Source organism: Equus przewalskii, chromosome 30, assembly GCF_037783145.1.
Source record: "Equus przewalskii isolate Varuska chromosome 30, EquPr2, whole genome shotgun sequence".
Classification (NCBI taxonomy): Eukaryota; Metazoa; Chordata; class Mammalia; order Perissodactyla; family Equidae; genus Equus; species Equus przewalskii.
Genome location: NC_091860.1, coordinates 17,118,209 through 17,145,649, shown reverse-complemented (window position 1 = coordinate 17,145,649; position 27,441 = coordinate 17,118,209). Strand labels below are relative to the sequence as shown.

General features: G+C 41.2%; 1 protein-coding gene and 1 long non-coding RNA gene across 36 annotated transcripts in view; one reads left to right on the top strand and one right to left on the bottom strand.

Annotated features, from left to right (window-relative positions):
* The window catches only part of TRDMT1 (tRNA aspartic acid methyltransferase 1), a 76,427-nt gene extending 49,033 nt beyond the window's left edge, over positions 1 to 27,394 (bottom strand). For 7 of the 35 annotated variants that reach the window (XR_011534897.1, XR_011534900.1, XR_011534906.1 and 4 more), the window contains exon 1: positions 14,322 to 14,493. Coding sequence is in view for 5 of the 35 variants with exons in the window: in XM_070600808.1 (XP_070456909.1) it covers positions 14,322 to 14,342 (21 nt within the window). In the remaining 30 variants the exon portion in view is untranslated. Of the gene's footprint in view, positions 1 to 2,965; positions 3,036 to 3,783; positions 3,920 to 4,025; positions 4,799 to 14,321; positions 15,858 to 27,220 lie in introns of those variants that run through there. The other 28 variants (XR_011534899.1, XR_011534903.1, XR_011534902.1 and 25 more) reach the window with 17 other exon arrangements.
* On the top strand, positions 1,968 to 4,507 carry LOC139080417 (uncharacterized). Its single transcript, XR_011534921.1, has 2 exons — positions 1,968 to 2,101; positions 3,392 to 4,507. It is a non-coding gene; the product is annotated as an uncharacterized lncRNA (long non-coding RNA).
* Positions 27,395 to 27,441: the final 47 nt, after the last annotated feature.

Below are 27,441 nucleotides of genomic sequence, written 5' to 3'. Positions count from 1 at the left end.
CAGAATCATCTATGTAGCGACTGCAACAATACAATAGCATATTGCATACACTGCTGAGGATGAAAAACTTTTATTGAGGTATTAAAATGTCCATTGGGTTTAGGGAAGATCTATCACGCTGCTTAAGAAATTAAATTTATCTTTTATAACCATTAAAATTCAGCTATGTGGGAGAAAATATGTGTAAATCATATAACTCATAAGGGATTACTATCCAGAATATATAAAGAACTCCTCCAACAGGATAATAAAAATAAGCCCAATTCCAAAATGGGCAAAGGACTTAAACAGACATTCCTCCAAAGAAGACACACTAATGGCCAATAAAAACATGGAAGAGATACTCAGCTTCTTTAGTTATTAGGGAGATGTAAATCAAAACCACACACACAAAAAAAATCATTTCATACCCATTAGGATAACTATTATCAGAAAAGTGGAATAACAAGTCAAAGAGGTAGAGATGAAAGAACTGGAACCCTCATACATTGCTGGTGGGGATGCAAAATTGTGCAGCCAGTGTGGAACAGTATGGTGGTTCCTCAAAAACTTAAACAAAAAATTACCATACGATCCAGCAATTCCACTCCTGGGCATACAGTCAAAAGAATTAAAAGCAGGCACTCAAATAGATAACGTATATACCAGTATTCATAGCAGTATTATTAATAATAGCCAATAGCTGGAAACAACCCAAGTTCATCAACAGATGAAAGGATAAACAAAATGTGGTATGTGCACATAACAGAATATAATTCAGCCATGAAAAAGAGTGACATACTGACACATGCTGCAACATGGATGAACTTTGAAAACATTATACTAAGTGAAATAAGCCAGACCCAAAAACTATATAATTTCATTGATATGAGGTACCTAGAAGAGACAAATTAGTAGAGGCAAAGTAGAATAGTGGCTACTAGGGGCTGGGGGAAGTGGAGATGGGGAGTTATTGTTTAGTGGGCACAGAGTTTCCGTTTGGGATGAGGAAAAAGTTCTGGAAACGGATAGTAGTTATGGTTGCACAACATTGCAAATGTACCTAATGCTACTGAGCTGTACACTTAAACACGGTTAAAATGGCACATTTTACCTTGTGTGTATTTTACCATAATTAAAAAAAATTCAATCCTGGGCCGGCCCAGTGGTGTGGCAGTTAAGTTCGCACACTCCACTTTGGTGGCCCAGGATCTGCCGATGCAGATCCAAGGTGTGGACCTAGCACTGCTTGTCAAGCCATGCTGTGGTGGCATCCCACATACAAAGTGGAGGAAGACTGGCACAGGTGTTAGTTCAGGGACAGTCTTCCTCAAGCAAAACGAGGAGGATTGGCAACAGATGTTCGCTCAGGGCCAATCTTCCTCACACACACACACAAAAATTCAATCATAAACCTTATCTAGAAATCTGTCAAAATTTAAGTCCAACATTATTTCTGTTGTACTGCTTCTCACTATTATTTAAGGTAAAGATTCAAGTAGTGGATCTAACCAGAAAAATGGGAGCATAGCATAGTTAAGACATTGGGGGGAGAGACCTAGGTTACAAGACTGGCTCTACAACTAGATAGCTTGTCACATACTTAAAACACGGCCTGACACATAAAAGGTCCTTAAAAAAGTTACTGTTAGCTGCCATTGTTACTAGTCTTTATTATTATATAAAAACCACATGGAAAACATCAATGCATTTTATTACAGAAAAATTTTAAACTTTGGTACATCAAACAAATGAACATTGGAAGACAAAGATGCAGGGAAAATATTCGCATCAGAGATGATTAGGAGTCAAAATCTCTGATATGTAGACTCAAACCCAAAAGGTGTGCGAGCACCAGGGCAGAGAGGCAGCAGGAAGGCTGCTCTGAAGAGGCCGCACCCGAACGAAGACAGGAGCGATGCAATGCAGGGCAGTGGAAAAGTCTGGGGTCAGAGCTCTGGGTGGAGACAACAGCAAAAGCAAGGGCCAGAAAGTAGCAGGAAATGGAGGCTTTGAGGAACACAGCCAAGAAGACCTGTGAGCCTGGAGAGAGACCCAGGGGAGAGCGGCAGATAAGGCTGAAGAGGCAGACGGAAGGCAAACCTCACAGCCTAGTAAGAAGGTGGGACTGTGATTCTAACCTCAAAGGGAAGCCATTTAAGCAGGGAAGCTACACGGTCCAGTTTACTGTGCAAATGGTCATTCTGCCTGCTGTGTGGAGAGAGGATGGAGTAGGGAGGCAGAGGGGAAGCAGGGGAGGAGGTGGAAACCATCTCTGTAATTTAAGTAAGACCTGATATAGCTTAGATTCAAGACGGTAGCAGTGGCAATAGAAAAATGTGTACAAATCTGGTTGCATTGGCTGATAGGAGAGAAAATATGTAACTGTTTCATTAACCAAAATTATGCAAATTAAAATTATACAATTTCTCCTGTCAAATTAGCAAAGGTTAATAAGGGATAATATAAATCCTGATGAAAATGTAGTTGCAGAAGGCACTCATAAACATCTAAAAAGCAATGTGCTATATTATCTATCAAAAGCCTTAAAAATTTTCCTAATTTTCTACTTAGTAATTAGCAATAGTAAGTCTTTTATTGTTGCATGAATTAACTCAACTTTTAAAAAACATGCTTAAAGAGAAAATCAGGATTTATACTCAAAGATGTAATTTTAGCACATTTATACTTGCAAAAAATTGAAGAACAATCTAATGTTCAACATTTAAGGAGTGGCTGGATTACAGCTTATGATAAAGTACGAAGCAATATTTAAAAATCATGTTCTTTAAGGGGTTTCAAGACATGGGAAAAAATACTGATATTATACCTTACAAAATCAACTAAGAGAGCAAACAGTAGTAGAGTTTTGTTTTCAGGCTAGTAAGTTTTGATATGAGATCTGAACATAGAGAGCCAAGCAAATAATTGGTAAGAAAAATTTATTAATCACTAACCTAGTCTAGCATCAAAACTCAATACATACGCTCAGAAAACTGATATGCTCAACTCATTACGAATTGTCTGCATCTTACAGTATCGGTCTCTGTTACCCTTGGTCCTAAAAAAGGAAGCAGGGAAGTTTCGTTTTATGGTTCCCTTAGTAACTTAAGAATAAACATGCATCTTCAAAGTCTATTGTCACTCTCTATCTCCAGTGCCTGGCACGGAATAGGAGCTCAGCAAATATTTCTGGGTGAATATCACAGAAAATAAAGCTTTCAGTTCCAACTTATCAGCAAAGAAATTTAAAACCTCAAAATGGAAGAGGTCCCTAAAAGTGATAGGGATAATAATAATTCATAATATTTTGAGTGGCTACAATGTAGCAGGCCTTATTAAACACTGTACACGCCTTCTCTTTAATCCTCATACTCCTCTGAAAGAATTACGTTTCACATTTTATAACCAGGAAATGGGTTCAAAAACGTGAAGGAACTCGCCCAAAGTCACACTGCAACTAAGTTTGAAGTCACTTCTGGCGCCTAAACGTATGTGCACATGACGTATCGAGATTTGCTGCTTCTTTGCAATGATCAGAATGGACCAGGCTTTTTCTCGATGCTTCCCCGACGGTTCCACTAACTTCTACCTTGAACTACAGGGACGCCTGTGAAGCGCCAGCCCTCAGCGGCCCAGCCGGGCCCAGCGACCTCCCCTCCCGCGCTGTGACCTCCCAGGGGGCCAAGGACCGAGTCCCCACGCCTCTAAATACCCCCCACTTAGAACTGGGCACTAGCACTCGGCCGAGGCCCGCTCCCGCCTTATCCCCCATTCTCGTTGAGTTCACGGCACAGGACTCACAAGCAGAGTCCTCCGAGGAGCCCAGTCCCCGCTTCGGACACCGCTGAAGGCGGGGCGGGGAGTCCCGGCCCGAGCGGCGGGCGGGGCCGCAGCCCCACAGCGGTTTCCATGACAACCAGCGCCCCCACCCCCACCCCCCCGGGCTCCGCCTCCAGCGCCTCGGCGCCCCAGCAGTCCTGGCGCGGCAGCTCTGCCCAGCGGCGGCGCGCGGGGAAAGAGAGAGGCCGTCGGCGCCCTGTCACCTCGTAGCGCCTGGTGCATGCCGCCGATGCCGCTGTACAGCTCCAGCACCCGCAGGGGCTCCATCCCCCGTCGCCGCCGCCGCCTCCGCCTCAGAGCTAGGCCTGCCGGTCCGCCTGCTCCTCTTCCCTCCGTCCGCGCCTCTCCCTCGCCTCTGGTTCCGCGGCTTTTCGGTTCCCCCCTCTCCTACCGCTTAGGCTCTGGGCTTCACGGGGCAGCGCGGGGCGCGGGGCTGGCGGGGGGTCCCAGGGCGACAAAAGGCAGGAAACAGTAAGGTCTCCCAAGTGCCTAGCAGCCACGCTGTGGCCCAGCTTCCTTTTCAGATATATTCAGGGCCCTTAGAAGGAAAAAAAATGCGGAGCTCGTAGAGGGGCGAATCTACCTTTGCTTTAAAATGAATGAATACAGGTTAGAATCCAGAAACACTCATTTTTCAGGCATGCCGCTTTTCCGTGCCTTGGAAGCCCGAAGTGCCCAAACCTTCCTGCCATTAAGCTTCAGCACGTCCCACGTGGCTGGTGGTGTGCCTGCGCGGGTTGTGGAAATAGATCAGCTGCTTCCGCAGAGAAGGTCCCAGAATGTCAAGTACAGAAAGCAGCAAGCGTGCCACAGAGCCCGGTGCGTGCAAATACAGAGTAACTGTTAGCGGTGTTAGTTATAGTTTAGCTTGGAAAATACCCACAACGTAGGATCTGCTGTTAATGTAATGTTGAACTGTTCATGGGCCTCCAGGTGCGAGGACCTTGCTTCCCAATGCGGGAGAGGAAGCGTTCTCATTGTGAAGCGTCCTTCTCTTGTTCCTGCTACTGTCACGTGTTAACTTTTCTTACGAAAAATCGTGGAGTACCATTTGCAATAACGAGTTAATAACTGATTTGTTAGGAACTCCGCATGTGTGCTAATATAACAGAGAAAAGACTTCCGTATCTGAATTATGAAACAGATCCATTCCGATGTGTCCTATGAAATTTTTAAATTGTAAATGTGTATTGGCCTTTAAACGTTTTGTTTTTATTGGTCACTTATTTCAGATGAGATGGGGTGTGTGTTAAGATACCGCAGAACTGAGTCCCAGCCCCGGCATTGCCAGTGCCTAGTTGTGTGACCACGCTGAGGCTGGTTTCCTCATCTGTAAAGGGGAAGGAAGAGAGGGCAAGGATCAGCTGAGGGCCCTGCACTTGCGATTCTGTGGCTGAGATAGAATTTGAAAAAGTGAGGCCTGATTTGGCCTCGCGTTAGTTATCTGCTCAAACTGAAATATCTAGAAAGGAGACATTTTAAAAACCTGCTTTAAGCAAATGTGCTCTTAAACCAAGTCAACTTATAGAAATCATGTACACACTAACATCATATATATAATGCATGAAGCAGTTTTCTAATATTTATTACATAATATTATACCATAAATGTATATCAGTACATATAAAGGGAGCTGTTAGTCACAGTGATTTATATACGGTCAACAACCAATATAATAAATACATCTAGAATCTGTTTAACTTTAGTGCTATAAATCAAAATAAATATGACCAAGGATCTTACTCTGTAGGGAAGAGACAGGACAGAAGTAAGTGGAAGAGTTCATGAAAAATACCAAACTCATGGGGCTGGCCTGTAGCCTAGTAGTGAAGTTCAGTGTGCTCTGCTTCCCACTTGAATCCCAGGCATGGACCTACACCACTGGTCAGTGGCCATGCTGTGGTGGTGACCCACAAACGAAATAGAGGATGACTGGCACAGATGTTAGCTCAGGGCCAATCCTCCTCAGCAAAAAAAAAAAAAAAAATTTACCCAAATACTGAGAAGAAGGGAGGTAGAACTGCATCCCCACACAGGCTGATTACAAACTGTTTACACAATGTAGCCCTGTTAACTTTGCTTTCTCCCTTCTTGAACTCTTGCAAACTAGACTGCTCAGCATTCCCCAAACACCCTTTGTGTCTCCACTTCCCTGCTTAAAGATCCTTGCTTATGTTCTGTACCCTGCTGAAAATCCTAGCCTTCTTCAAGACCTATACTTCAAGTGGCACCTTCTGTGTAGCCTCCCAGGCTAGAAACCTAACTTATTCCAGTTCCTCAATCCACCCTCATCCCAGTCTTTTGAAATACAGATTCCACCAGTTCCTCTCACTAAATCCTTTCCGTTCTTTCGAGCCCAATTTTTACTTCATAGAGACCATGTCATCTCTTTACATGGTATTTCTCTAAACCTTATCACGTGTGATAATCGTTTCCAGAATGAAAGCTTTCTCCATAATTATAATTTATGTCTCCATGGAGGCATCTGTAGATGTTAGACCCCCCTCCCCCCGTTATGCATGCCTTTTCCTCTAATCACTTGCACAAGTTGCGTGAGGAGGGCGAGGGGTGGGGAGTGCCACAACTGGGAGTAGTTAAGGAGGAATGTAGGATGGGCATATAAAGAAAAAAAGGTAGGACTGCTGTTTCCCAAAGCGAATCCCAAATATTCTTACAGGAGAAAAATGCTTTCTAATCCTATGGCATCCTCAAGGATATGTCCACTAGAGCTTATATTCTAATCAGAGAAACTCAGCATGCTTTTTGTAAATAAAAACACCAAAACTTGGACTTCAGGATATTCAGTGCATTTTTCCTCAAAACAGAGAAAATACACTTGTCAAAAAAACCAATATGCTAGTCAACGCCTGGCACATGTGAATCATATCAAAAATAATTAAGGGGCACATCTAATACTAAGGAGAATATTAAAATAATAATAGCGTACTCTCAATTATTTAAGGGCTCATCGTATACCTTCTATTGAAATCTAATGTTTTATTCTTCCTCTCCTGCCTGTCATTTCACTGAACATTAATATCTAACAAAATTAAACGAAGTCTGCCAAACGCTTAAAATACTTTTTGCCATCATCTTTGAGATTCCATGATCCAGGCCATACTTTACTCCACACTCAAACATGCTACAGGGAGAGAATACCCTGCTCATGCCAATTTGAGTAATGAATAAATTACATTCTGGTTTTACACAGAATGGTCTATATGAATTGCATGGAAAATTAAAAAGTAGTCATATGGAAGCAAATTGGCAATATACATCCTCAAGAGGAGATTATCTTCCAAAGAAATCTGAACTGAGGAGGCCCTGAGGCTCATCCGCCAAAAGTCCTGGTCCGCCAGCATTAGGCCTCTGCTTATGAGCTGCTCATGAGCGTGAGTGGCATAGCATACTTCCGAGAGTGCGGTGTGCCTTGGCGAAGAGCCTGAATTAGCGTACCCTAAAATCCACTTCCTTTTAGATTTGCCCTCTGCACTAATTCTGTAGAACTCTCCCTCTTCTGTAATGAATGTCGTCGTGGTTAACACTGCAAGCTCCAGAGCCAGAGAGTATAAATAGAAATCACAGATCTGCTGCTTCCAAGCTATGTGACTTTGGGAAAGTCACTTAACCTCTCTGAGCCTAAGCACACATCTAAAGTGTGTAAAAATAGGACGTGCTGTGGCTATGAGGGTTAGATGACAAAAGCACTTAGCCTAGCGGCCAGCACAATATAAAGGTATGTTTTATGAAAAGGATTTATATAATAACATTTTCTAAGTGAGGGGTTCTCAGTTCCTTCAACTGTGTGTCATATGGCAGGACTCTGAGCCCCAGAGTCAATCATGCTCCGGTTGGGGATGCTCGTTTTAGGAACCGTAACGCAACACTGGGACCCAAGCAAGGACAGGTCAGCGTATTGTAAAGTGGTACAGAAGGCACGGCATCTGAGGGCTGTGGGGGAGCTCGTGGGAGGCGTCAAGGAGTAGCCTGGGCTTAGAGCAGTGTGAAAGGAAGGAGGGAAGGCCAGAGGCCACGGGCGTGACCGAGCGGCTGCTGAGCACAGAAGCACAGGAAGTCAGCAGACAGACAGCAGCACACGCAGGAAAAGAAACACTCCCTCGCTCTTAACTCCCAGAAACACTAGACAGCTGTGACAGGTGGGTGGACAGGTCTGGCAGTCTTAGGGGAAAATTGTCAACGTGACTTTACCCAGGACGCATGAGTTAGTGAGACCTGGGGTGGAGGCAAGGGGGACCCATTAATACCATCCAATCATTTACTGACTCTTATGCGCCAAGCACTGAAAAAATTTTTACTTAAAAACACTTTAAAAGTATAGAAATCTGTACTCTATTTCTAACCATAAAGTTCCAATAATGAAAAAACCAATTTAATACCTTCTATTCCCTGAGCATAGAACTATTTTACCAATTTCATTGATTCTCTAGAGCTACGCTGTCCAATAGGGTAGCTACTGGACACACCTAGTGATTTCAGTTTAAATTAACTTAATTAACATGAAATATTTAGTCCAACAGTTACGCTAGGCATGTTTCAAGTGCTCGATAGCCACTCGATAGCTGTGGCTGGTGGCTACAGTACTGCTCAGCAAGGATAGAGAACGTTCCATCATCACAGAAAGTGCTAGCGGGCAGAGTTGCTCAAGAGTGACAGTCTCCTGAAGTTATAACTTTATGGGTAGCCCATCAATAAATGAACAGTGTTGAAATGTGTAGCAACTGCTTAATTAGTGCATATGGAATGCTGATTTAAAGTAGGCGCCCCAAAAATATGGAGTAAAAGGAACTCAAATAAAAGCAAACCTGTAGCCAAACATTCCTGTTCTTTCTCTGGTGTCCCGTCACCTTATTCACAGACTGTCACAAAGGAAAAGAAAGGGGAAACAGCAGATGTGTTCTATCAGATGACGTCATAAACTTCCAAGAGAAAAAGAACAGATGGAAAATGAGCTTCATGGTATCCTGAAGGAACCATAGTTTTCTGTTATGAAGTATATTCTAGTGACTTCCGTTTGTGAATACTATCTCACACTTACCTCAGAAGAAGTAAATGAATAAATGTTTTCTAAAATTGGAATCGAGAGGAAACTTAATTACAGATTTTCTGCTGAAATGCATAGAAACGACGCAGTTTGCCTCATCGCGTTGCCATTTCAAAGCACTGAGTCGTAGATTTTTGACATTGCCTTTTCTCTTTGAGGCTGTTTCTAAACTCTCTAACTTAAAAATGTTTTGCAGCCAATTTTAAAGATTCTATTTTAGTTAAAGATAGTGAGTTTCTCTATCTTTAAAACTGCTCGTGGAAAGTTCAAGCTGGAAGGAAGCTTAAGGACTGTTTGGTCCAGTGTTTTTCCAACTGGTTTTAGATGTAGAAGCTTTTGTTCAAAGAAAATCTCATTTAGAATCAGGGCAGAGAGGGAGAGGGGGAGTGAGCGCCCTCGCACCCACACGCACGCACACAACATACAACACACACGGCTGTTCTGTTGTTGTAATGTGGATAGTAGGGGACCAAGAACAAGGCCACATCACCTCCCCCGCCCCCATCAACCCCCATTGCTTCCTCTAAGTGCCTGCGTGGGACATGAATTGTAAACCACTGATTCCACCTGACCTAGTTTGAGAGATGAGGGCAGAGAGATCCAGAAGGTGTAGGTAACGTGCCCCAGCCCACAGCTGGGTGGGGAACAGGGAATTCCAACTCAAGTTTCCTCCAGAGGTCTTTCCAGGACTGGCTATACCGTAACTTAGTACACAAGGTCCTTAGTAGGCTCTGCTGTCCCATGCCTGTGGGCCCCTGTACCCAGAGGCAAAGCCAGGGGTCCACACTAAAGCAGCCCTAGTCGGCAGAATACATCACTCCAGACAACAGGTTGGCCTGAGGAAAGAGGGCAACTTTAGAAATCAGTGCAGCTCACCTGAACTCTTAGGGCAATGCGTGTTATAAAGGTCAGAGAAAGAGGTTAGTTTTGCTTCGCAAAAGAGGAACCATCTCAGAGACTAATGACTAACATTTGTAATATAGTCTCTGCCCAGTCACTCCTACAAAGACAGCTTGATACGGTGCAAGAAACATGGTCCTTAGAAGGAATGGGGTAATATGAGTCCTGCCTCTAATGCTCACATTCTTCATTTGTGAAACACGGGCAATATTTACAAGGCAGTGGTCTGTATTCAATTATTAATTGAGATTGTATATACATGTAACTCAGTAAGATGCCCAGGACAGTAAATGCCAGTTTCCCTCCACTTTCTAAACAACTTTGTCATAATATAAGATGCAACCCAATTTTTCTAACAATTACATAGAATTATTTTCCTAGTATGTTTTCAAAAAGGGTATATTACCAAGAGACTAATTTGCATATTAGCTAACAAGCTGTCTTTCCTTATTGTTTTCTATTACAGCCTTCATTCATTTCAGGAGGTAAAGCAAGACCCATGATGGGAACAGAGGAAATAAAAATTAAATGCTTTTTAGGGCTGTTATTACTTTGTTCCTTTTCTCTAGTAATTCACTTGAACATCCAGAACTGTTCAAATTAACGAAATCATACAAACCAGATCCAGCAAGACCGGGAAAAGGAAAGCACACACACACACACACACATACACCACACATACACACCACACATACACCACACATACACACCGCACATACACACACACATATGCACACATACACCATGTATACAGACACACACTACACACATGCACACACATACACACCATCCATAAAAGCCCTTATTCTTCTTCATAGTCCTTTTTCTTAATCGCTGCACTTGTCAGTACTAATAAACTAAAATCCAGAGAAAAACCATATATAAGGATTTTTCATTTTACCTTTGCTAGTTAGGTACTAGTTTAGATACACAACAATATCACGTAGGATCATTCTCATATGATCCAACAGGGATAAAACTAACTGAAACGTAATAACAGTTCCATAGTACTGAACTTACTGTATCTATTCACTGTATTAGAAGAAAAAGTCAACTTTGTATTTCCTTATCAGCTTTCAAAGTCACTTAGGTAAACATGATACCACAAGCACAACTTATCCCTAGTCTTTCTACTCAGGAATGCCCTGGAGGCCATTAACCCTGATGTCATATACAGTTAAACTTATTTCTGCAGATCAAGAATCCGTTTCATTTCCATCTAAGGTAATTATTGCTAAGTTAAAATATAGTACCAGACCCACAGGGATTTGTTCTGTGTTTAGTCATTCAGAGAAGACACAATGACTAAAATTGACTATATCTCAGTAGATAGCAAAAGTATGTTTTAATAATAGAATAATATCAATAATAAATGATAATACAGGCCTGTAAGTTTCAATGAAGTTTATGAATGTTTAAATGCTTATTAATCTATTTTCCACTCATCAGCTTTTCTTTTTTGATAATTCAGGTTTTTTACAAAGAATAAAAAGGAGAAAATTCATGTGTTTTGCTCATTCTCACATAAATCAGTGTTTTCCAGGTTAACAGATTTATTTACAAATCACCGAATCAGATTTTTAAAAGAAGAGAAATGAGAGATGATGGCACTAGTTTAAAAAAAAGAGTCTGGAAGGCATCAAATAGTAAACAAAAAAAGAGAGATGGTATATATTTTGAGGAAAATATTCATATTAGGAGTTAAAAATCATTCTGGTTAGGAAAGAATGTCAGGAATCTGCATGTTGTATCTTTTTTTACTCCTTTCATTTTAGAACTAAATCCTAGAATAGGGTGGGAAAAGAATGCAACAAAGAGCAGTATTTATATACCCTTGTAGAGGTCACAGTTTGAAAATCCAAAAGCTTAAGACTGCAGCTTCTTCATATTACTTGTTCCCTATAGAGATGAGACATTATTGTTTGGAAAAGAAATTTTTAATCATCACCAAAAGTGAAAGAGACCTAACAAACATCCATCAGAAATGCCCAGAGTATCAAAAGTCCAATCCAACTGTAAGAACTTCTCTTCTGATCATTCTTTCTCTCTTTTTTTTTTTTTGGTGAGGAAGACTGGCCCTGAGCTAACATCTGTTGCCAATTTTCCTCTTTTTGCTTGAAGAAGATTGTCCCTGAACTAACATCTGTGGCATCTTCCTCTATTTTGTATATGGGACACCGCCACAGCATGGCTGGATGAGCGGTGTGTAGGTCTGCACCCAGGATCTGAACCTGCAAACCCAGGGCCACCAAAGCAAAGTGAGCAAACTTAACCACTACACCACTGGGCCACCCCGATTCTTTCTCTTTTTTACTACTAATAAAACACACCCATTACACATAGTTTGGAAAATAGGGAAATATACAAAAAGGAAAGTTAAAAAACCACAAGAGAGAACTATGGCTAACATTTTGAGGTTTCACCTTCTAGTCTTTGCACTTATTATACTTTACCAAAATCACAATCTTACTGCATTAATATTTTCTACCCCGGGTTTTTTTCACCTAACCTTTTAGCATTATCAGTTCTGCAGTTCATTAAGTGTATTAAAGAGATATACAATTTTTTAAGTATTATCTTTATTTTTTCTGAATTTTAGAAATAATACACGCTAATTTTGAGGGGTAAAACAAATTACAAAAATATAAAAAAGAAAAACATACATCCTTCTATAAAACCTTGATTCCATACTTACCCCTAAAAACCAACCACTTTTAACAGTTTACCGAATATCTTTCCTGTCTTGTTTCTATAGTACCTAAACAACAATAATTCGTTTTTCTATTCTCTCAGTATCAAACGTTTAAGACATTTCAGTTATTCATTATATGAACAGTATAGTGAACTTTCTTGCATATTAATATTCAAACCCTCTGATATTTTCATCAAATAGAGTCTAAAGGAGGGGTTACTGGGTAAAAGATAATAATTATTACATAAGTTCTTCATGCATATGGTCAAAACTCATTTCCAAAAAGACTACAAGGCCCAAATTCCCGTCAACAGTGGCTGAGAATGCTCACTTGCTGTATCCTCATGAACTAGTGCTGCCATTTTTAACTCTGTCAACCTTTTTTTTTTTTTTTTTTTGTGGAAGATTAGCCCTGAGCTAACATCTGTGCCAATCTTCCTCTATTTTATGTGGAACACCGCCACAGTGTGGCTTGACAAGCAGTGCTAGGTCTGTGCCCAGGATCCAAACCTGTGAACCCCAGGCCACTGAAGCAGAGCACACAAACTTAACCACTGCATCACTAGGCTGGCCCCATCATAAGTTCATTTTGATGCTTCCATTTTAAGCCTTGCTTTATCTAACGTGGTGCTTATTGCTCATTTCCTTCCTTCTCAGACCCACCAGTAGGCCATCTTTTCACCAACGAGGCTACACCATACTATGTGTTCCCACACTGAATCCTGTTTAAATTACAGTGCTACACAAAGTTTAGAAGACTCCATTTCTTTTTCTTTTCCTTTTTGACTTTTGCCCCAATATCCTCAAATTGGCCCAAAGTTGACAGGTCCAGATAATCTTTCCAGGTATCGTCATCTCTTCTGCACACATCACTAGCTATCCGGAAAGAAAATGAAACGAGAAAAGAGGAGGGGAGGGAAAACAAAATGAGAGGGAAGGAAAAAAAGAGCACTAAGGTATAAGGCACCTGGCCTCCCAAATATTGCCCTCATATACTCATTAAAAAAGTCATAAGATAAGACTGGGGCCGGCTCAGTGGTGCAGCAGTTAAGTTCACGCACTCCCCTTCAGTGGCCTGGGGTTTACTGGTTTGGATCCCGGGCACAGACCTACGCACACTTATCAAGCCATGCTGTGACAAGCGTCCTGCATATATAGAAGACAAAGATGGGCATGGATGTTAGCTCAGGGCCAATCCTCCTCAGCAAAAAGAGGAGGATTGGTGGCAGATGTTAGCTCAGGGATACTCTTCCTCAAAAAAAAAAAAAAGGTAATAAAATAGAAAGTATTTCAAGATTTAAAAATAAAATCTTTCTCTTGTTTTTCATAATTAGGAACCAAAATACAGGCCTTGCCTTATTTTTTAATTCAAAATAGTGCCAATGTTTTATTATTGTTACTATTTATTTTTAATTATGGGCAATTTTAGTACTAAATTCTAGTATTTCAGAAGTCCCTTGGGTGGATGGATGCATATCTGAGGGTTTTACTACCTTAAATCTGCCATGCCAATCAGGCATATTTGAGAAAAAATAACCAAATTGATGTCAAGAATTAAGAATTAAGAGAGAAATTTACCTAACATACCAAATTATCAAATTCCCAGCAAGTTTTGATGTCTATATAATTTTCATAATAGTATCTGGGATCTTCAAGGACAAGCACACCAACACAGGAGGCTTACATGACATTCCAATTAAAAGTCTATATTCATATTATTCTTAGATACCCTCCTCCAAAACTATCACAAGGCAGTCACAGACATCTTTGGCATGAGCTCAGAGTTGCGTATATCTGTACACATATGTCTATGTGTTAGTTTTCACATTAAAAAAAAAGTTATACCTGGGGCCGGCCCTGTGGCATAGTGGTTACATTCAGCGTGCTCTGCTTTGGCAGCCTGGGTTCGTGGGTTCAGATCCTGGGTGCAGACCTACACCACTGGTCAGCCATGCTGGGCTGGTGTCCCAAATATAAAGTGGAAGAAGACTGGCACTGATGTTAGCTCAGGGCTAATCTTCCTCAAGCAAAAAAAAAAGAGAAAGCTTGGCAACAGGTCTAATGTTCCTCAGCAAAAGAAAAACAGTTATGACTGAAATGCAAAGAAATAATAATTTACACACAATACATAATATATTTTATTTAACTTGTGTCAAGACTAGTTTATTTTAGTACACATAGGAATCTAGGATTATCTTACAACTGATCAGTTTTTTAACTTCATGTAAACACTATTTTTAAACACATCTCAGTTCCCAAAACAATAGCATAAATCAGTCCCAAATGATATGTCAGTTGCTTAAAAAAAAAAAAAAAGCTGCCCATCAAAAAAAGATTAATAAATATTTAAAACCACTCCCTCCCATTTAAAGATTTACTTTGTGACTAGAGTAGGCACCCATGAGAGTCCCAATAACAACACGTGATGTAGAAACCATCTGCTCCTCCGCAGCACCAGCAACTTTGGGGTGAACGTTTGTGAAGTCAGAGCATCCCCAAGGTGAACCTCTCCCCTTTTATCTTTAAAAGGAGTTCAAGTGCAAGTTTTGACTAAAGTACCGAACACTAGACACCACATTGTAAAGTGAAATACAACAGGATGAGACAACATTTTCAAGGGAAGGGTTCCAGAAAGAGTTACATAACTCTTACAATCACTTACTCACATTGAAGGTAAAAAGAGTTGGAGATTATTGAGGATGAAGGTTTTTGGAGAAAGTTGCCAGCACGCTCTGCGGACTGACCTTTCTCCCCCGGAGGTCTATGGGGGCTATTTGCCTAAAGCAAAGAGCTTCAAAGGACCACCCAGGGATTTTTAAATTGTACGCTCATTATCCTCTGAGTTTTAGAAGATAAAGGATTTCCCTTGGACCAGATCTGAGGCATGCAAGACAGAGCTGGCTGCCTTAGATCCTGCTCAAGGATCACCGGCTAGAGAGAAGGTACCATAGCAAAAAGAAGCAAGAGTGCACTTTGGAGCAACTTCTGTGGGCTGTGGAGGCCGAAATAAAGATACACTTCTGCTTGTCAAGGGAGCTTTGAGAAACACTCCCAACACTGAGAAGTTTCCAAAGAAGCACCTGATAGAAAAAGGGCTAATTTTAAACACACGCCAAATGGAAAGGTGAAAACTCTAGATCCTCAACAGTACTAGCCAAGGAAGAACTTTCTTACCTTCCTCACCTCTTCTCCATGACCTCTACCCCAGGAGCCGCAAGAAACCTTAGTTAGGAAGATGGGGAAGCAAGAGGAGAAGCACTTAGTAGAGAGAGAGAAAGAGAAATCCAGCACTTCCATTTCCTCCGGCTCCTTGCCTCCAGCATACTTAAGCTGGGAGAGGGAAGAAACATAACTTTAAAGCAGGATTGAAATTTTGATGATTACAGGGACCTGCAGATTATAAATCACTTTGATTAATTTTCTCAATTAGAAGCAATCAGCGAATTGTCTCATTTTAACAAGAGTGACCAGAAAAGTCATGGGAACTGCTTGAATTTTCATTTGCAAAATGACCAGACCATTTTAGAAGTTGCCCTTGTCTTCTTCTTCTCTCCTGCCCTTGCCTTTCAGACACATGCTTTTTTCCCCCTCATCACACTATAGTTTAATAATAATAACAACAATTACCACCAGCATTATTGAGTGCTTACCCTGTGCCAGGCACTCTGTGAGGTATTTTATATACTACCTCTCTCATTTCCTCTTCATACAACCGGTATTATTATCACCCCCATTTTACAGATGAGTAAACTGAGGCTTGCCTATGGTTGTACCATTAGTAAGTAGAGGATCTGAAAATTTACCCAGGTAGCCTGACTGCAGAGTCTGTCATCTTTCTCCAAAAGAATGAATGAAATGTGGTCTCTCAGTTCAAAGGATAAAAAAATCAGGCTTGCTTTCTTTAATAAAACATATATGGATCTCCCCCATTTCATGAGAAAGTGGAAACATTCCACTGAAGGAGCATTAGTAGAGAAGTAAACATAGCTATTGTTTGTAATCATAAAATCTGCTGACATACACACTTATTCCAAACTCCCGGATGACATCATTATGTCAATAATCACAAGGCTTCGTCAATCCAGAACTAAAATAACAATAATCACAACAATATCTAAAATTTGTAAGGTTTGACCATTAAAAACTGCATTTTCATATATTAATCTAATTTTATCCTCACAACAATTTTCTGTGAGTAGGTATCTTCAATACCATATTTTTGATGAGGAAACTAAGATTAAAAGCTTTAAAAAAAATTGTGATTTATTTAACCTCCAAAACAAATACACGACAGAGCCAGGACTAAAGGGGGCACAAATCAAAGGGAAGTTGAAATATCAACCAATTTCGTATCAACTTCTAAACTCCTCTTTACCATCCATATTTATATTGATCATTACATGTCGCATTGTTCAGTAAGCAAAATGCCTCATGAATCCTCTTACATGTACTGAATCCCTCACTTCATTCTGATGAGATAATTCGTAGGAGGTAATAATGCATATGGTTTTCAGATGTAGAAACTGGGGCCTCAAAAGGCAAATGAGTTGGCCAAGTCAATGGAATATGAGAATCTTATAGGATTTTACAAACTTGACTTGAATTTATGTCCTAATATGGAAAGGCATGCCTTTTCTCACTAGAGAGGTTATTCTAGAATTTCAGAGTCATGCCAATATATTTCACAGTAACCTAGTCATCTGGATCTCCCCTCTCTGAGAAAGCCAAGGTTCACGTAAGCAATTAGCCCTGCTAATTAAATTCCGGGCTTTTTATATATATTTTTTGAATTCCAAAACTTAAAGTATTCTTTTCCATCTATTCTTCATCTCCTCAAAAGCAAAGACTCATAAACGTCTCCACTCTCCAGCTCGTATATTTTTCACATTCCCCACAGTCCAAATACTACCAGTTCACTAGCACAGTGGTTCTCAGACTTTAGCATTCCTCAGAATCATCTGGAAGTCTTATTAAAACACAGATTGCTGGTCCCTACCCCCGGAACTTCTGATTCAGTCAGTCTGGGGTGGGGACTGAGAGTTGGTATTTCTATCAAATTCCCAAGATGATGCTGCTGGTCTGGGTACCACGCTTTGCGAACCACTGGACGAGTCCTTCTCCCATGTCTTCCCTTAAAGGGTCCCCACAGAAAAGCGTTCAGCTGCTAAGCCTCATGAATCACACAAATGGTGCTCTGTGCCTTGGCCTCACATGGAAGGCTTCTATCTGGAGGAAAGAGAAACGGTTGTCATGACTCATGGTCTTTTTCAAGCTTTTCCAGCCACAAAATTGAAAACAGAAAAGGACTAAATTGAAAGCAAAATGCCAACAGCTAAAGCAACACTGTCTAAATTTTGAGACTTACGGCACTGTTTCTGGAGTTAGGACAAAAGATATAATAACGATTCAGGTGAACCCTAGGCTGGCCACACTAAAAGTTGGCACCACTGAGGATACCAGAAAAACCTAGAGCTCCTGTCCTAACCCCAGAGGCCAGCTCAGACACTTGGCTTCCAGTTTTATCTGTCAGTGTGAGTTCTTCCATATAGTTCTCAAAAAACATTATTGACCTATAACTCTTGGAATTAACTAATTTTTTCTACAACTCCTGCTATTTTTTAATACAGAAAAAAAATATCAATTGCCAAGCAAATATTGCTGGAACGTCAAGCAGGTAGATGGAAAATCTGAAGAGAGAAGCTGGAAAGGAATTCCCCTCGAGTTCCCTTATTTTTGCAATTACCATTTCTTTAATTCCATTTTTCATTTCTTTGGAGAAGACTAAGGCATTTTATGTTTTGGCATAAAGTACTTCAGTATTCTAGTTTATTTATCAAAAGTGTGACTAGTATTGTAAATAGCACTGTCGCATTAAATAACAAAAAATAGTGGACAAGAAATGTTGTTATTATAAGATACAACATTTCTGCTGAGAAGATAAGCTGTTAGTTCTTAGATAGCAATATACTGGGGCCAGCCCAGTGGCATAGTGGTTAAGTTTGCGTGCTCCGCTTTGGCAGCCCAGGGGTCGCAGGTTTGGATTCTGGGTGTGGAACTAGCACTGTTCGTCAAGCCATACTGTGGCAGCATCCCAGATAAAATAGAGGAAGATTGGCACAGATGTTGGCTCAGGGCCAATCTTCTTCACCAAAAAAAAAAAGAAAGGAAAAAAAAGATAGTAATATATTGCAGGAACCACTTGACCTTTTACTCTGATCACCACAAGTCCATTAAATTTCAAAATATGAGCCAGCCACTGAATAAGATGCTACTAAATAATAAACCTATGCCATCCAAATGTAGTTTTTTCTGTCTCAGGGCAAAGAAAAAAGGAAAACAGAAGCATAATGGTAAGGTCACTGAAAACACAGATTTTGAAAGAAGTCATTCTGTATGAGCATGAGTCACCAAAACTACTTCCTTAGTGACAAAAGTTGCCTAAGTAACCTAGATGCCTTATATGCTAAGAAATACATGGGCAGTGTGTTGGGTTTCAAACCCACTAGTCATTTCCTTTCCTTAATTGCTAACTGCTCTTCCTGGCTGCAGTTTGGGGCCTGTGTTTTCTGTAGTAACCCAGCAACTAGTTATTATGCTATATTTTATCAAGGAGAACAAAACAGTTAACTTCACATTTCCATGGATTTGAGAGTAAAAGCCGACGTTATTTCACCAAGGCATTTCGACTTTACTGGGGGCATTATGAAACTAGATCTCAATGTGGCTGCCCAATTTTGCAAGACTTAGAGATAAAATGATTTAACAGAGAAGAGAGAAGTCCTTTAGGTGCCCTCTGAGTGCACGGAAGCTGCTTTATTCATTTTGGGGTCCTGAGCACCCATCAGACAGCCTGGCACACAGTAGGACTGAAAACGCATTGCCCGAAGAAGGTCACTGGTTCTCTTCAGAGTAATCCACTGTATCAAGTAATTGTGCGGCTACCGAGTTAGGATTTCATCAGGCTTTTTAACACTTTCATGCATTCTTTTTTCCTGGATCTACAATGGGACCTTGACACTTATTTGTTGTTCTTGCTCTTGTACACACGAAGTATTTTAAGGATGCTCTATTTTAAAATGGAGCAGGTGTTGATGACCATTACTTAGAAAACTCTGATATGCAAAAGCAAGGAGATTAGTATTGCTAAAGAAAGTTTTTAAACTGGGTAGTAAGCAAATATGTTTTATCAGTAATGTTGCTTTCGTTTGGCTTTGAGAATCCTGGTTGTGGTATAATTCACTGAATCTCCCCTCATTTCACACAACTGCCCCATCATTCTTGGACTGTACAATGTTAGTAACCTAAATGTTAATAAATCTCCCTAAAATTCAAACTAGTAGAGAGTGAGTAGAAGTTGTTCTTACTTATAGGGGGAATGTCTTCCAAAAATGCGGTCAGCTTATTTCTCTTCCACTAGCAAATGTGGTTAAGGATTTTTATTCATTTAATTGTATGCAGGAGTCATAAGCCATAACTATCAAATCATGCTGGTGCGTTGAGTCAGAATTAAGAAATAAAATCTCTACAGAAAACCCCTGGAAATGTCTAGAGACATCTCGGTGATTCATTAAGGGCACCATATTCTCGGAATCAGAGGGGTGCTCTTGCTGCATCAGAACAGGAAAAAAAAAGCCCAAAGAAAGAGATAGATGGGCACCATGATAAGAATGCCAAAGAAGACTTGGGGATGTCACCAACAGTAATACACAAATACCACAGCCTGTGAGATAGCAAAGTACAGTGAAGTTGAGAGCGTGGGGCCTGGAGCCAGAAGTCCTGCATTCAAATCGTAGGTCTGCCACTCCCTGGCTGTATGAGCTTAGTAAATTACTTAACTTCTCTGGGCCTCAGTTTCTTCATATGTCTAACAAGACTATGTGAGGATTAAATAAGTTAACACATGGTAAATAAGTTAACAGTTGGCAAATAGTAGGCACTCAATGTATGCAAGCTATCATTATGATTACCATTAGCATTCCTGTCCCAGCCAGGCTCCAACCCTAGTAATGACATCAACGTTATGCCTGGTTATCATTATCATTGTTTGGAGTTCACTAATCAAGGATTGTGAACACCAGTGCAGAGTCAGCAAAAGAAAAACCCTGATCTAGACGTGCAAAAATCTCTGCACTGTTTCTGTTCACACATGTGTAACCCCCTGACGTTCTAGAGATGACAGAGGAATAAATTACAATATTGTATCAGAACAATTTTTCATAATTTATGGTAGGAAGAAAATGTATTTAATCTATATTAAGCTCAAGTTCCAGAATATTTTTTGTAGTCATCCCACACATCCATGTGAGTCACGTTAGGAGGCATACTTCTAGCATGGAGCTAATTAGAAATATAATATTACTCAATATTTTAGAAACGACTGCAGCAGAATTAGGAACAGAGCTTCCAATACTTTCATTCTACCACAGTTAACTCAGAATGGTCTTTTCTTTCCTTATTTCTTGTCATTTTAATGCGTTTTCTTAATCCTTTGCCTTGCATAATTTTACCATTATACCATCTTATATTTCCTTCCAGTTTCCACGTGCCTTCATTTAGGGTTACTTTAATGGATGCATTTATTTTTTTCCTACTACTTTGTCTTTTGATATTCACTTCTAACTTCTACAAATCATACTGATCTTTGTCAGCACACACACAGAGCGAAGTTTGATGGCGTATATTTTAAACTCTGAGTTTATCAAACATATTCAAAAGTAAAATGAATATTCAAGATTCTGAAGAAAATCTTTTCAATGGCTAAATGAATGTGATATGTCACAGCAAATCATCTCCAAATTTTTGGAAAGATTGGGAAATTCGTTGATGGGTTTTGAGATCAGTGGGATGGAGTTCTTTTATTTTTCCCAAATACACGGGAAGGAGATTACGGCTATTTAGATCATCAATATTCCCTTTCCAACTTCACAGGTTACCATAAGGGCAAACCAGAAATTATTTTTTTAATTTATTCAGTTTTTTAAAAGAAAACTGCGCTATAAAACACTTATTATTGGGCCAGCCCAGTGGGGCAGCAGGTAAGTTCGCACGTTCCGCTTCTCGGTGGCCCAGGGTTCGCCGGTTGGCATCCCAGGTGCAGATATGGCACCACTTGTCCAGCCATGCTGTGGCAGGCGTCCCACATATAAAGTGGAGGACGATGGGCACAGATGTTAGCTCAGGGCCAGTCTTCCTCAGCAAAAAGAGGAGAATTGGCAGCAGATGTTAGCTCAGGGCTAATTTTCCTCAAAAAAAAAAAAAAAAAACAGTTATTATCATTAGACCCATTACCTGAATATCTCCTGAAAAAAACTTCTACCACTCGGGAACTAGATAACCTCCTCCAAAGAGCAGAGTAAATTCCCAGGAAGCCAAAACACATGGCAACTTGTCTAGTAGCAGCATGCCCTTCATCTCTATCTTAAAAAATGGTAAAAACAACACTATAGGCCACGGGGCAAATAACTGCTTATTTTCTTGTGGTAGCCTCCCTCGGCCAATATCTAAACTGTGACAGCATCATTTAGGTCTCCTTCAAATAAGGTCTGGTTTTTATAACTGGGCTGGTTTTGTTTTGTTTTTTTGGATCAAGTGAACCAAATCTGAGAATTTAGCCTTACGTCTTTGTCTAATATCGACTTGAATTTTTTTTTCACACCAGGTTTTCCCTCCTTATGTTAATTAGCATCTTTTGTCCCTCCTACATACTTACCACCTTCTCTTTCCTTAGTCGTACACCGTACACTAGACTTTGACGAAATTATAAATTATATATAGTTCTATGGGAAGCTATAATCTGCTTTCTTCCTCCCCAAAAGATTCAAAGAGATTTCTAGGAGTTTGTCTTTAAGCTTCTTTTTCTCTGAACTTTAAAAAAACTGGTTTAGAGGATATCACAGAAGTCCCTGATTTTATACAAACTGTGGAAACCAGACCAACACATTCAAATCAGATAAGGAACAATATAAGGCAATCAACATCAACTCACGTGAGCAGACGAGAAGTGCTAAGAGGTAAAACTGCAGATCCAGCTTCTACTCACCTTCATCAGGAGGTTTTACTTTGTAAAGAGCAGAGAAGGGAAGATACTTCCAACTAAGGGGATCTGAATGGATTATCTTTCATCTCAGATTAGCTTCCCACCTAAATATTTTTTCTGTCTATAACGCATCCATTCTCTTAGTTACTCTATCTAAAAGCTTAGAGCCCCCGACTTGCTTGTCCTCTAGCTGCACAGTCTCTAACAATTACCCCTCTTCATTCTCACTATACCCTCCAAGGTCAAGGTCAGGGTCTTTTTACCCTACACCTGATCGACTGCAAACAGCCCTCAAATTGGTCTCCCCAGTCCATCCCCCACAACATGCCAGAACAATCCTAAAACACAGTTACAAGCACGTCTTTCTCTTGGTCAAAATCGCAGTGAATTCCCACTGCCCACTACATTAATTATATACTCCTCTCCCTGGCATTTAGTCCTCCAACGCATGGTCCCATATTAGCTTTCAATTCTCCTCCCCCACAACCGCTCCATAATCCAGCCACACTGGGAGTCTCGCTATCCCCTACGTGTGTCCAGAACTCTGTCATCTATGTAATTTTTGCTTACACTCTTTCATCAGTTTTGAACATCCTTTCTCTACCATGATAAACTGTAAAAATCATACTCGTTCCTCAAATCCCACCTCTTCTAAATACCATTTCTGATCTCCACCAAACGCATCTGATCATTTCTCCATCTAAACTCTTTAGTATCTTACGCACACCTCCATCAGAGCACTCACGCACCACGTTCTGCCACGTCCTACAGCTCTATATGTGCTTTCTAACCCTTTTACAAGGGGAGCAGCTGCACAGAGGCAGGAAAAGTTTTTTATTTACCTGAATATACTAAAAAGCACTGCAGCCAGTGAAGGGAATGAGGACACCTGTGTGCTGAATGGAATAGAAGGAAAGACCTGAGGGTGGGGAAAATGCGGTGTGTTCTTGGAACAGAGAGGAGCTTAGGGCCCCACTGAAATTGGTGTCTGGTGGGCAGCAGTGGAAACTGAGGATGGATGGGCATATGCAGCATGGCTTCAAAGGCCACAGTTGAGCTATGAGGCTCAATCTCTTCTGAGGCAAAATTTCTGCTTCCGTTATCATCTTTATCACAAACTGTAATTATTTTGTTTGTTCCTTTATTTGAGCATTGTCTCTCTGCTCCACACATACATACACGTGGACTCGACTCTGTAGTCCAGGAGTGTATGGATTATACCTGCCTATTCACTTTCCCACTGTCTAGCTGAGTGCCTGGAACACAGTAAAATCCCATAAGTACATTGTGAGCGAGTGAGTCAAAATTGTGGATCATAATACCCTATAAAGATTAAAGGCAGTCATGTGTAAAGCAACTGGCACAATGCATGGATGTAGAAAGCACTAGTAAGTATTAGTCTCCTCTTTCTCGTCTTCCTTCCTTTCTTCCCTTCCCTTCTTCCTTCCCTCCTTCCTTCTTCCTTACTTCCCTCCCTCTCTGCCTCTATGAGCTACCCATGCATTAATTCACACATTCAACACACGTCCAGGCTTCTCTGTAGGCACTGGAGACAGGATAGTGAGTAAAAGAGAGAGAAACCCCTGCCTTCGTGGAGGCTACATTCTAATGAGGGAATGAGTGACCTACTTTGGATCCTCAGGGAGTCTTAAGAATGCAGTTATTAAGAAAATGAGGTTTCGGCTCAAAGACAGACACATTGGTGGGAGTAAGGAGAGTCTGGAAGAAGGGAAGCCAATTACCGTATTGCAGGGAGGAGGTGTAAAATGGCTTGGATGTGAGTGAGAGCAACATAACAGAGGAGTGGATACAAGAAGCAACGGAACGGGATATGATCCAGTTAGATCTGGATCTGGGTGAGGGGATCTGAGTGGTCAAGGGTAAGGAAGTGCAAAGATGATGGACATTTCCAGTCTTGTTAATTTGCTATGTTGCCTTGAACAGATAGGGAAGTTTGGATGGGAAGCTGCTGTGGTTAGTGGGTTTTTAGTCCAATTTTGGATATGATGCTTCTGAAGAGAGAGAAAGGAATCTAGGTGAAAATGTTTAACTCACAAAGTAAGGATTTACGGTACAGGTGGAAACCAAACTCCCTTCTTCCCTGTTATGAATCACCGTGACATCATTTGAATAACATAAAACATGATATTCTAATTTATCCACAAACTCCTCTAGGAATCTGCTCCTTCACAACACAATCTGATAATTATTCTCTCTCTTCAGCTCCTGAAACACAGTAGGTACCTAAATAGTATTTGTGAATTGAATTGGTTAGTAGCAAGTAAAATGCCATCACCAAGGCAAAGAGAAAAGAGAACTGCATTTGGAGTCAGAAAGGCCTCAATTCAAATACTTGCCCCCTTCCTCCCTCCACCACTAGTTATATGACCATGAGCAGCTTGTTAGCCTGCAGCTTAGACGCCTTGTCTGTAAAACAGATGATCAAATGTATCTTGCGGGATGCCAGGAGAGCATTAAGTTAAATTAAATGCATGCAAAGTGCCTGTCAACAAGTAAGCACAAAGATGGAAGCACTTCTTATATTATTGATCATTATTATCTTTATTACCACGGCTTTTAGATTTTGCTAAGCTTTTCACCATCTCACTTTATCCACCTGCTCATTTCTAACATTCCATCCAGGCGATCCAGCTAGAAGCTGTCCTCTCGGCATGGCCTTCTGCCAGACAGCTTCCCTAAACCCTCCACAGGCCACTAAGCTCCTCTCTGCACGGCTGGCTGGTCCGTCAGCTCAAATTGTCCAATTCCACTGACATCACCACAGCTTGCAAATTCCAACATCACTGTGAGGACTTTAGATTTGGTAATGTTTACGCCTGGCCTACAAATGGTATCACTGTGTCCTTAGTTATACACAAATTGCATCACACCGTGTTTGAAGCAGCTTCATAGCATTTAAATATACTCCTGAGATAGGTTTTCACAGCAATCAAAAAATAAATACAAAAACCAATGTCTATGTACTGTTTAGTTCCAAAAGCTAACTAAGAGGATGGGGTGCAAACATAGCAGGGTTAGTTATCATAGTCAAGGATGTTAGTTCAGACACACTGACTTCCGTCATTGATGACTATCACCCATTGATTTCCATCATTGATGACTATCACCCATTGGTTGAGGCACTGTGCTAGGTAGTACATAATTTATCTCAGAATGAAATTATTTCTTTCCTAGTCTCATGCATTCTACATGAATGAATAGGAGTGTTTTTGTAACCTTCACTTCTCTACACTCAACAGTCCACCCCAAGCTACGGCGATTTCTAATAGGAAGGACACACTTGATACTGTGTGTGTGTGCGTGTGCGCGCGCGCGTGCTATATGGCAAGTGCTATGGCAGACTGTGCCCTGCCCCTCCCCTAACTCCATATGTGGGAGCCCTACTCTCCAATGTCATGAGAATTGGAGGTGGGGCCTTTGGGAGGTGATTAGGTTTAGATGAGGTCATGAAGGTGGGGCCCCCACGAGGGGATTGGTGTTCTTAGAAGAAAAGGAAGACACCAGAGCCTGAGCTCTCTCTGCCATGTGAGGACACAGCAAGAAGGTGGCCATCTGCAAACCAGGAAGCAGGACACCTCATCAGACACTGAACTGGCTGGCGCCTTGATCTTGGACTGCCTGCCTCCAGAACGGTGAGAAATAAACGTTTGTTGCTTAAGTCACCCAGTGTATGGTATTTTGTCAGAGCAGCCTGAGCTAACTCAGACAGCAAGTGAACATCACACAGTCCTGGGAATACAGATTGCGGACAGGCTAGAAAGCAGAAGGGATACCCCTGAGATGATGAGGAGTGCCAGAGTCCTTCCCAGGGGAAGTCACCATAGCCCTGAGGAATCTGCTGTGATCACCAACAAGGCACACTGCCACACCGCACCAGAGCCGTGTCCTCATTTTCCGCAGTGAGTCAGTCAGCAAGCATCCCCTGACAGCACCACGGCATTGCCCTGGGATCAGCATTTTAGACGGGAGAAAGGTCCACCCTCTCTTCCCCCATAGAGAGATGGCTTTTTCTCATCCTAAGGGTTCCAGGCAAACTCACAATGGTGACATTTGCTGAGCAGTGGCTTGAATAAAGGGTTCTCAGAGATTAAGACGGTAACTAACATGGAGCACGAGGGAGTCGGCCAGGGTGCCACACCCCAGGAATGCTTCTCGTGAGTGACCCACTGCCTCCCAGGGGCAGAGAATAAAAGGAACCCACAGTAGGTGAGCAGGTCAGCAAAAGTTCCTGCAGCTCAACCTCGGCAGCGCCATTTGCCAGAACTAACTGAAATGAGGTAAACAAAATATTGCCTACCAGAGGCTTGTACAAAGAAGCTAGAAGAAACCCTTCATTTGGTTCTAAACTATTTTTCTTAAATGCTAAGTAACCTCCAACACCCTACTTCCAAAAAAAAAAACCCACCCAAAACCCAGATCTTACTTTTTTCCCCCTATCTTTTCACTATAGAATCAAGATGCTTTTATTTTTACAAAGGTGAGTTTGGAGTTAATCCTTTCAGTACTCCCTAAATCTTCTAAATACTCAAAAACAACAACAACAAAAAAACCCCTGTGATTCTTAAATTGCTACTTAATCCCAAAAAGACTGGCTTGCCTTGGCTCCCATCATGCCCCTTTGAGGGTAACCACTCCGCTCGGCTTATTACTAAAATTGCAACAAAAACCCTTGAGTTGAGTGATTTACCTAGAAAGGTCTTGGTGGTGGAATCTGAACACTGCCTTGGTGCCTTAGGCCAAACGTTCTCTGCTCTGTAGACGGCTTGACTTCCCTCACTCCAAGACCGACTGCACGAATTCTTCTGAAAAGCAGGCCAAGAGGACCTGTGACATTTTCCAGATAACTCACCAGAATCCTGCAGGGTCCCTCGCTGAACTAAAATGAACACGTAAATCTATTTCCTACAA